The 12126-nt window shown below is 35.6% G+C and overlaps 1 protein-coding gene across 10 annotated transcripts in view; it reads right to left on the bottom strand.

The window, feature by feature from the left end:
* The window catches only part of CNOT2 (CCR4-NOT transcription complex subunit 2), a 118679-nt gene that overhangs the window by 25433 nt on the left and 81120 nt on the right, over positions 1-12126 (bottom strand). For 9 of the 10 annotated variants that reach the window (XM_036119299.2, XM_036119297.2, XM_078076282.1 and 6 more), the window contains one exon: positions 9014-9080. The exons of the other annotated variant lie outside the window; for it this stretch is intronic. In XM_036119299.2, coding sequence (XP_035975192.1) covers positions 9014-9080 — 67 coding nt within the window. The remainder of the gene's footprint in view (positions 1-9013; positions 9081-12126) is intronic. 10 annotated transcript variants of the gene reach the window in all.

Below are 12126 nucleotides of genomic sequence, written 5' to 3'. Positions count from 1 at the left end.
GGCATAACAATGTCATACCTAAGGACAGCAGTGGACCACAAAGATTCCACTGGAATCTGCCAGCCACAGTACTCAGCTTATAGCCTAACTTTGCTTCTCAACTGAATGAAGCCGAGAAATCCAACTCAATGTAGCTACTATACTGTGTACTATGTGTACTCTGTTTCAGTCAGGTTCCACGAGGACCAGAGGTTAGTTCTACATTTCTCTCACTGACACGAAGGGAACGAACTGGCCTAGATCATATGCTGGTTTAGTTCACTGTATGTATGTCTGGTCCCTACACATTTTGTGACCGTGAATATACCACTGGCTGCAAATGCTTTCTCTGAATTGGGACAAAATAAGGAAAAATAAGATTAAAAATTAGCCATATAAGATTTCTTCAGAATAAATCAGTCTTTTCTTTCTCTTAAGCTACTCTAGTTTTCTTGAAGGCCCTCTAGATGCTCCCAGAGTGAACCACCAAAGTGATACTTTTCATATCAAGCATTCAATAAACATTTAGTGAGTGCCTACTATGTGCCAAGCACTGTGCTAGCTGCTGGGGATACAGCAGTGAACAAGACAGAAAAGGCTCCTACCCCCTCAGGGAGTTTCCATCCTTCTCCCCGAAGAATGCTGTCCTAAAGTCAGCTAGAGCTGCGAATTAACCACAGGAATGTGCTTCACACAATTACTGACCACCAAGAAATATACAACTTTAGAGCCAGAAGGGACCTTAAAGATCACCTAGTCCAATGTTCGCACTTTACAGATGAGGAATCTGAGCCTCAGATGAATTAACTGACTTCTCCAAGGTGACACAAAGAACCAAGACTAGAATTTAGATCTCTTAACTCCTAGTGTTCTTCACGGCAGCCCTATGGGAGCCCAATATAACGCTAAGCGAACACCCCTTGTGAGTGTCTACCAATTCGTAACACCTCTTTACCTATTTTATGTTTTCTCTTGCTTTTTTTTTTTTTTTAATATTTACTTCTCTTCAAATTTTACTAAATCTCCATCTCTTGGTCTCTTCTCTCCATTTTCTTTCTCCCTCTCTTGTCTATACCTGTTCAAGTTTTCTTTCTTCTAATTTTACTTTCCCCTTCCTTTTCACGCTCTCTTATACCTTTATCATTATAAATAAACATACACTTCACAAAAATCTAGTACCCTCTGTTTTCTAATAATCAATATGCCTTACAAAACTCACTGAGATCTGTTTACTTTAATCCTTCATATATATATTTTTCTATGCTGTATTATGAAAATCTATAACTTCAGAAATATCTTAGAAACTGGAGATTATTTGAACACTAGCAAAAAACTTTTGGAGATGAAAGTAAGAATGGGTATGGTTATTTATTTAGTCAATTAGGGATTGGCAGGCACATGAGTTAATTTATAGTGCTGAGAATGGAAGAAGACGTATGAAATAAACTCAAAGATTAGTGTTTATTTTTCCTTCAACACTCTTGATTTCATAAAACAGCTAATATATTCAGTCTGAGTTGCATTTTGTTGAACTAGGTAGTTATGAAAAAAAAGGAGAGAGGAGTACATCAATTTCAAATGGGATCATCAAGCTTTGAATACCTTAATAATCAAGCTATTTCACATTCAATTAAAAACTGAATTCTTTTAAAACATAAAGAGTATCACTGATAGGAACATACAAAGATTTATTTTTAGGAAACAAAATACACTAAATCATTAAATTTGAGTTACTTGAGTCAAACAATTATAACTGGGTAAGGTCAAAGAGAGAACTTTACTCTTTTAGTAATATATTTAGAAACAATCACAGAAAATCTCCAAAATATTATACCAAGAAGAAGACATGCAAGCCAAAAGAAAAAAAAAAAAACAGGAAAAAAAAAACCTCATAAAAAAATTTGGCATAAAATAACTACAACAGGTAAAAAATATTGTAAATGAGGAAAAATGAACAAAAAAGCTAAAAAGTAGCTAAAAAGGTTATAGTTCTGAATCAAATTTTTCTTTCAATTTGACAAATGGCTAATAAAGAATAATATAATATTAGGAGAAATACATGAACATACTCCAAGTAGATTCCTACCTCTAATTTGGCAGGGTGCTAAACATAGAATGAACTGAATTAACTGATCATTTTTCAGAAATCCAAAGGAACATGATCTAAGAAATGTTTCCATGAATTATTTCCACTGCACAAACTGATTAACAGCACATCCCTTAAATATCTTATGCCTCCTTTATTCAATCTTTTGCTAAAAACAAACAATATTAATAATACAAGTTATAAGAAAAAAATCCAATCATAGCAACCAACTCCTTGAATACTCACACTTAAATGAAGTCTCCTGAAATCTTTATTAAGGAAAGGGTAGAACATCCCTAATTGCTGCAAAGGGGCTTAAAGCATCCCCACCTTCCATTTAATTCCAAAGCAACTAGCTCTTCCTAGGAACTCACTGTCCTACCCACACTGACAAAGAATAACCACCTTCTAACCTCCAACCTGTCCTCACATCTTCTTACCTCCAATCTGCCCCGCACTTAGGCGCTTCATCTTCTATATAACATTATGTTGTTAAGTATTTTCCTTCATTAAAATCAAAGGATTTTAGAGATAGAAAAGTCTCCAGAGATCTTCCAGCTAAGTTACAGATAAAGAACATCAGGAATGAAGTTACTTGCCAAAAATCACAATGAGGAATAAAAATAACAATCCAATTTCTTAACCTTTTTTTCAACCAATCACTTTCTACTTCTTATAGTAGTTGCTAACTTTTACATCACCTGTGGAACTCTAATGTCTGGGTCCCATGCCCAGAAATTGTCACTCAGTCTGAATGCTGGCAATTCATGGCTAGTGAGATTTAAAAAACTCTCCAGGTGTTTTTAGGGGTACAGCCAGAGTTGAGAACCATTGCCCATTAGTATTATATCCAATCACAGTTTAGCCTTTTCAAATTCTCTGTCAGGACTGAAAAGATTCTTCTAATCTCTGTTTTTTTAGTCCCCAGCTTTACTGAGATATAACTGACACATAACTCTTCCTAATTAATATTTTTCGCCCCAATATAAACTCTTTTTACAAACCACATATTTTACTTACAATCTTCCTTCTTTTCCCGGTCCTCTCTCCAAATCTGTCCCTGCACTTTTATTCATCTCTCTCTCCCCACCCAGAATACATTCCCTTCTCTCATCCTACAGAAGTACAGAAGAATATCTTTTTTTAAAAAGGTCATGATGCGGGTGTTTATACGCAGCATATGTACAGTGTGCTTTGATGTATATGGGAGAGACCACTAACTCAGATGTGAAAGTAAAATGGATTTGGAATCAGAAAATGTTTCCTGGAGGAGACAGTAAATGAATTAAGTAACGAAAGAGACCTAGTCAGGTATTTGGTGGTGGTGATGAGGAGTCAGGAAGGTAAAGAGTTTCAAACAGTTTACTCTGAAAACAGCGAGATGTATAAAAATGAGGACAAGTGATATGCCTGGAGGAGGAGTAGGTTTGCTTTTGGGTATTAAGGACATATGAGACAAGAAAGAAACATGGATGGAGCTAACTGGCTTCAATATCCTCAACTAGGAAAAGCTGATGTTATGTTAGAACTAGCAGAGAGCAATTGCCAACGTTTTGCTGGATCTTTACAGCAGCGGGCACTCTACCTATGGAACATCCACATGAAGCTCCTAAGTATACTTTGTACTCCTTTGCAACCTAAGTTCCCATTACAGATTCATGGCACCCATTTATAACGTAATGCAGGTCTCAAACCTTAGAAATCCTGGGTCTCTCTCTTTTACATCCTGTATCACCAAATCATATTAGCTCTACCTCCAAAATATCCCAAATCTGACCACTTCTTAACACCTCCACCCTCAGTCCAAGTCATCTTATTTTCTTGCCTGGACTACTGCAGCAGTAGCCTGGTCTCTCTCTTTCTTATCATTTGTCCCTCCCCACCCAGTCCATTTGCTACAGAGCAAAGTGATCTTTTAAAAATGAAACTGTATCTTAAAATCCTTCCCATTAAACTTAGAATAAATCCAAATTCTTTAACAAATCGTTACAAGACTCCATGATCTGACACCTGGTACTCCACTAATCTTCTACTTTCTTTGTTCACTACACTAGCCCTCTCACTCTTCCTTTAACACATTAAGTTCTTTCTTATGTTCTCATGAGTAAGTACTTTTGCATTTGCTCTAAAAAGCTCTCCCTCAGATCTTTCCAAAGATTTCCATTCCTCAACATTGAAGTTTCCATTCAAATATCACCTCCTCAGAGATAGACTCTTTGCTCCATGTGAAATAGTAATCCCATCTACTCATCCCTTAATCTGACTTAATTTTTATAATGCTTACTAGAATTATATTATTTACTTAGTCGTCTGCATGATTATTCTTTCTTCATTAAAATGTAAGCTCCATGAAAACAAGATCTTTGCTATTTGCCATTCTCTTAGCTCTTGGAATAATATTTCACTCATGGTAGAGGTAGCTAACTAAATATCACCATAATACCCTGGTTAGTAGACCCTTGAAATCTGTGGATTTAAACATTTGTTGTTTCTACTATGTGCTAATGGCCCTCTAGGGTAATGACATTCAGTAAGTAATACATAGCTTCCAGGTTTCAAAGAAACTTCTGTTCTCATGTTAACATAGTTACACTTACTAGGTAACATAATCCTGGCTAGACTACTTACTGCCTGTGAAAGAAACCTTGGGCAAATCCCCTAACCTCTCTTGGGGTAAATGTGAAGATTAAATGAGTTGATTCATATAAAATATTTAAAATAGCATCTGACACACGTAACAATTATTAGCTTTTGGGGAGTGAGTGGGTGGGGACATGCCTATGCAAAAAAAAAAAAAAAAGTCAAGTAAGTAAGTCCTAAAGGTGAAGGTGAACATTACAGTCTAATGAAGTAATGGTTTTCACCAGAAAAATCATTGTTTTCTGTGGGAAAACTGTATGCTATAGTTCTGTTCTTGACCTTGGAAAGTGGTAAAGATCTTGAGATAGATCCCACAGAATTGTAGAGACTGTACTTCTTGAATGAAACCAATGTAACAGCCTAATAAGTTTCCCTTGCCTTGATAAACTAGACCACTCCCAAATCTACCCCATGCTGTGGGTGTTGCTCCCACTACTAGAACCATCTTATCCATAGTCTCTTCAAGGCCAATGACAGACATGACTTCATCTGTAAATCCTTTCCTGATCATTCTCCCAAGATAGGTGATTACTCCCATCTCTGAAATATCCAGAAAACTCTGTACTTCTTCCTCTGCTCTGTAGGAAAATAACTTGTGTACTTATCTACTACATTCTATGTAGGAACCATATCTTGCTCACCATGCATTCAATAAACATTTCTGAGTGCCTGTCATGTACAGAATACTAAAGATACAAAGGCAAATGAAGACATGCAATAAATAAATGTGGCAACATCACAGCATATGTATACTGTACAGGGATGGCAGAAAAGAGCCTCTACCACACATCTGCACTATGCAGCATAATGCCATTATATGGTGGGCACTCAGTAAGTATCTATTAAACTCCATTCCTATCTCCTTTTTGAAGCTTTTCCTTACCACTGTAGCTTACTGTGCTTTTCTCTCCTAAACCCTAAGTCTGTCCATACCATTCAAATGATACCTTTTTACCTATGTATCAATACTGCAGGCTGTTATTTAACATTTTATATATAAATGTCTTGACCTCCCCAACTATACCATGTGCTTCTTGAGAGCAAGAACTCCCAAAATACTAATTCAAGTACCTGTTACATGTTCCTATAATTTCTTGAAGCTACTAAAATGTCACTGGCCTAACCATACTATCAGAAGCATCACTTCTGAATCACCCCACCTGTGCTCTGGTTCTCCACAAAACAAGTAGCCTTCACCTCAGTGTTCTTAAAACAGGAGGCCAAAGGAATGATGCTGAAAGCATGAGAATATGCCACTGCTCTCAAGCCAGGAGTCCAGATCCCAGAAAGACAAGTTTATTTCTTTTCCCAGCTAGATGCCTGGGTCCTCTGAGAATTCAGATACAAGTATGTATCATGGATTCATCCGGACAGCTAGTTAACCTATGTGCCTATAAGATAGGCATATAGGAAGCACTCAGTAAATAGTAGTTTCCTTTTTCTCCAATTCTCTAAGGCTCTAAATGCTATTGGTAAGAAAGTAAAAGTCACTCCAACTTTATTATCACTTAATTTCAATGCACTGAATATCCAGGAGAGATTAATTCCTGGTTCCCTGTTAATTCCGATCTAGCAGACAGCCTTGGGGAGCCGAGGGGGTCTTTAAACCTTATAAGGTATACCTAAAATCTTATGCACACTTGCAAAGAAGACAAGTAGAAAACATCATGCAATTTGAATATAAGATTTCGTTCAATGGCTTCTCTAGTTATCATTTGGTGCACTGTATTCACATGAACTTCTAGATGAAAAGTTAGTTACATATTTGGATACAATCAGACTATATTGGGACCTGTAATCATACAAGCCCTTAGAGTCCAGCATTTTCTAGGTACCCTTATATGCTACACAATTACTTCCACCCAAATCTGGCAAAATGTAGGTTTCAGCAGCCCTGTATCCATTCCAAGAGGAATGTCCTCCCTTGTTTAATCTCAGTGAGATTACCCTCAGTTTTGGAGGGTACTCTTCCTTCTCCACCTCTAACCTCTGTAATCATCAAGAGCACAAAACAGATGGTAGACCTCCATTTTAATGGTACAAATTCCTGCTGAACTTTGCCAATCTGAATACAGAGTTAATAGTAGTATTCAATACACTCATGAAGCAAAAGAACAGTTAGTTATATCAAGCCTAATGCACAATTACAATCTGTTGCCATAACATCACTAACCTATCCCACCTGCTATTCCTTCTAGCTCTCTATCCTTTATGACGGTTAGCTCCTCAAGTTTTATCATTCTGACGAATTTATACCACTGAAACCTGGACCCTCAAGTCCCACAGGGTAGCTGGTGTTCTCTCTGATGGCTATATGGCCCTAAGGTCTGTCCTAACAGATAGAGACCGGCAATCCAGCCTCTGTCTTTTTTCACTAGTTGTAGTTTTCTAGATCTGTATCCTGGAAAGCAACACCTATACCCTGACTTGAGACATTTCAGTTCCAGTTGACCTAAGGTTCAATTTTTCTGTAGACTAATACCTACACTGTCAGTTAAAAGACTGAGCCATGCATTGAAAATGCTGACTCACTACTGCTACAGGAATACAGCCATTTAATATACTAAATTCCAACAGGAAATATCTGTCATATGTGATTTCTTTTTAAGCTGAGTATCTTAAAATACTTTTTCTAATGAAAATAACTTTTCTCATTTGTTAATCTTTGTATATCCCTAATAATCAGCATAATCATTTTACTCAAATTAAGAAGGTAATAAATATCTGATATCAATAAAATAACTATTTCAAACTTAACCCATTCCATATCTTAGCCCAATTACAGTTTCACATTTGCAGGTTAAAAAATTACATCAGATTTTAGAAGTCCGTGTAGCCAATTATATTGTAAAATAGTTGCCATTCTCCTCCATAAAATAACCTTAGCTTCTCAAATATAATTTTTCTCCATTCCATATCTATTTTCTGCGGTGATAAATTGTGGGCTTTAAAAAGAAAACAAAGTTCTTTGCAGTTACTCTATAGAAATAAAGGGTAGCTTTAAAATAACTAGGTATTTTCATGATAAGGGTTGCCAGAAAGGTGAAAGTAGTAGGTTTCATACTAAAACACAGGCTAAATGAAGCAAATAACCAGCTAATGATATCCCCTCAACAATTAGAATGAACATTTGTGAATAAATAAGCAACACCTCTTTAATGCAATAAAAAGGTTTTTTAAAAATGTTTTCCACCAAACTAGAGGGAAACTGCTAATATCTGTAAGCAATTAATAATTTTATTTACTAATTCTATATTAACAAAATTGCATGCCACAGCAAAAGAGGAAGGAAGAAAAAAGTAGATGGAAGCTATATTTGTCTAACAAAATAAGTTCCTTCCCCCTACTAAACTTCAAAATAAATTTGAAGAATAAAGTGGTCTGACAAACTATTCTGATACCTATCAAAACTTTGCTTTTTTATTATACCAGAAAAGGGTTCCAAACCAAATAACTGATTTTTATTTGAAGCTGGTTAAGATACTCAGTTGTCAGATTGTTTTCACCAGTTACTCTATGTCCTGTAATCTTTGATGGGAATTTATATCCCTTTTAACACTCCCCTTTTGTTAACAGAGATAGATCAGCAGTCTCTGACATTAACAGAGATAATAAAATCTTATTAATATTTAACAGTTTGGAAAATTAATGGAAAAAATAGGAAGATTTTATAACTTAGTTTATAAAAATTTTATGTGATAATAATAGCAAACATTTATTGAGCGCTTACTATGCGCCAGGCACTGTGCTAAGCGCTATAAAAGCATTACAGTACTTAAAAAGAAATAAAATCTTGTATGTGGAAAAAGTCTTGAACTGTGAGTCAAAAACTATATCCAGATGAGCTAAAGTAAAAGAAGAAATATTTGCTAAACAAAGAGCATTTCACAGACTGTTAAGTAATGGTTCTTCATTAATAAAAAGGCCAAAACCCACAAACAAAACCACCCATTCAACTGACCAAACAAAAAAAGTTTAACTTCCTCTAATTGAAAACATAGAGGATATCTAATTTTTTTGTTTGGCAAATTCTTCTTCAAAAATACTGTACTGCAAAGAACATAGATACAAAAGATGTAAAATTAACTTTCAATCTATCCTATATCCAAATAATAATAAATTTTGAATTAGAAAAGGTCTGAAATAATGAGGTTTTCCTATGTATGCAAAATAAGAAAACTGAAAATTAAAAATCTTTCCTTTTAAATCCTAGAATTGACCCACAAGGGCAGCACTGGTTGTTCTTTATTTCGTAGCTATTTTTTTTTCCTTAAATAAAGCATCCCAGAATAAATACAAAATTCTTACTTTGTTGCCCGTATAAACTTGCCCCAAACTGAGACAGCTGACCTGATGTAGATGGTGATGCCAGCATCTAGAAACAAATTAATTATATTAGAGCATAAAGAAAGTACACAAAGCAATGCATTTACACTTTATGAATCTGTACAACATATAATATGTGAGAACCAAACCACATTTCCCATTCTTCAGAAAAACATAAAGCAAACATTACATAATAAATGCCATTGTTTCTTAAGAAAATGTCACAACTGGATGAAATCAAAATGTACAAATAAAACTAATTTCTGATTACAAGGTGTTTTTTTTTTTTCAAGCTCTAAATGAAACTACAGCAGCATCATTACTTCACTTAAAAAACAAAATTTTAAGTAGGCTAACAAAAACATGAAGACAGTATCTCAAAAAGTCAGCCTCTATAAATTTATAAGTCAAATTATTTGATCCTTAGATAATATATTAAGCTAAATCCTAAATTCAGTTTATTAAAAGTTGAAAATAAAATTACCTAAATAGACAAGTTCTGTATTTTGTAAGAATATTTCCTAACATTTATATATGCAAATAGTTTATGTATAAAAAGGGTAGAGGGCGCCTGGGTGGCTCAGTTGGTTAAGCGACTGCCTTCGGCTCAGGTCATGATCCCGGAGTCCCTGGATCGAGTCCCGCATCGGGCTCCCTGCTCAGCAGGGAGTCTGCTTCTCCCTCTGGCCCTAACCCCTCTCATGTGCTCTCTCTCATTCTCTCTCTCAAATAAATAAATAAAATCTTTAAAAAAAATAAAATAAAATAATAAAAAGGGTAGAAAAATCTAACAAACATACAATCATATAATAAATGGAGAGATGACACAAAACCAAAGGAAAAGTCAAAATTACTTACAAAAATATACAGACATGGTATATAATGTATACTATTAGTGAGTGATGTGACTTTCATGGCACTTGTTAACAGTGCCTTTCAATTTATTGCATCAGCATCTTTTTTTCCTAGTAGAATAGACATTTTTTGAGGGCATGTTATATTCATGGAACAGTTATTTATATTCATTTTTTATTTCCTCATAGAGACTGGCACTGCATGTGGCAGTTCTATACACAAACTAGATACTTAAACTGAGTAAATAAAAACGTGTACACGTAAGTGCATGTTCGAGTATTCGCTTATATTAAGCAACCACCAAAATAATTTAACTAAATAAGACTTGAGCCATGTCATCAAAAGGGTTATAATCTAGTTGAAGAGAATGAATTATGCACCTAATTATACTCTCAGGCACAATGTGGTAAATCGTCTGAAGTATCACAAGAGGAAAATAATTTTAAACAAGGGTGAGGTAACAGAAATATTTTATAGAGCAGTAACATCTGATGAGGGATCTTCCAGGCTGAGAATATGCAGTCAGTGTTAAGTATGATAGAAGTTAGTGACATAATTAGAATACAAACAAAATAAAAAACATTAGTGATTTCCTTAGAGGTAATTAGTGAAAGGAGATGAGGCATACAGCCCTATGCACATCTGGGCATATACAGAAGAATGGGAAATAAAAGAGTATTGCTGGGGCCAGATGTAAAGGGCAGATGACTACCAACTATGGCAATAAAGAGAAAAAAATAATACTAAGGGAAGAAGCGACCTGAGCAGGCTGTGCTTTTGGGGGAGAATTCCAACTGGATGGAAATGGTAAGATACTGAACCAGAACAGCAGAGGTGGGACTACAAAAGAGAGGCCTTCTGGGGGTAGAAGCAACATTATTTCATGACCTGCTGAAATGGCTGAAGTTTAGGGAGAAGGAGGAGGGTGAAGAATCACCAGACAGGGAACTATCGGAGGCCACTTTGGTTTCAGTGAAGAACTGGGCTGACACTGACCAGGAGGAAAACCAGGAGAAATATTTAAACAAGAGAGTTTTTACAATACATATTTCATGCTATTTTCATGTCAAACTTCTGAGTTGTTCTAATTACTTAAAAATTCACAAAAACTTTTATATAACAGTATAAACTAATGATACACATCACTCTTCTGAGGTAGGGCTGAGTAACACACTACTCTAAAACCAGCAGTATTTATTTATTTATTTTTTACGATTTTATTTATTTATTTGACAGAGAGAGAGACAGTGAGAGAGGGAACACAAGCAGAGGGAGTGGGAGAGGGAGAAGCAGGCTTCCCGCTGAGTAGGGAGCCCGATGTGGGGCTGGATCCCAGGACCCTGGGATCATGACCTGAGCCGAAGGCAGACGCCTAACGACTGAGCCACCCAGGCGCCCCAACCAGCAGTATTTAAATAAAGTAACAAACTTTCTAAAAAATCATCAAACCTTATAAATATTCCTTCTCAAATCCAGAGGGGACACAATCTAAACAATTAAACTGAAAGAATATGCATTTTATGCCTGATCAAGTTCTTTTGTTAGGTACAATCATCATTACTGTTAACCACATAACTGGAAATATTTCAAGCACCTTAAAGGCTCATTTCCAAATTGCAAAAACAAGATAAAGAAAATGTGTAATATATAATAAAGCTTTAGCTGGTGACAGAAGGTAGAAGGTTTATATATAATACTGAGAATCATGATATTCTGTTATCATTGTTACGTCACAAATGAAAGTAAAAGAGTAGTTTCCAAAAGCTTCAAATATAAGAGACTGGCAAATATGACTGCATGTCTTAGAATTATCCTCAATGTGAACACTTTAGAATGGACCACTTAAAATTTTACTTTTCCCAGAAATTTATGTTTACTGAATATATAACTCCAAAGAACAGACATTTTTAGTCCCCTTTCTCACAAAGGTTATATATACCCACAAGGAGTTACAGGTGTGCCAAAATATCAACCCTCTCAGCACTAGGAAGCTAAGAGAGGGAGGCACAACAGGAAGGTAGAGAGGGCATGGCTCCCTGGGCGAAGTACTGGAGATCAAGAGCAGAAGGGTGACCCATTTACCAGTGTGACATAATAACTATTATCATTTTCTCTATGTGTGAGGGTACATGAAGAAGGTTAGTAAACAATACTTTACAGGAATATGAAAGTAGTTTGTTAAACCTAAGAGTTTATAGCCTTCAAAGCATCCATGTAAAATAAGCATTAATCAGTCATGC

The sequence above is a fragment of the Halichoerus grypus genome, chromosome 6 (genome assembly GCF_964656455.1).
Source record: "Halichoerus grypus chromosome 6, mHalGry1.hap1.1, whole genome shotgun sequence".
In the NCBI taxonomy this organism is placed as follows: Eukaryota; Metazoa; Chordata; class Mammalia; order Carnivora; family Phocidae; genus Halichoerus; species Halichoerus grypus.
Note: the sequence above shows the minus strand (reverse complement) of the source record. Positions and strands in the feature narration are given on the sequence as shown.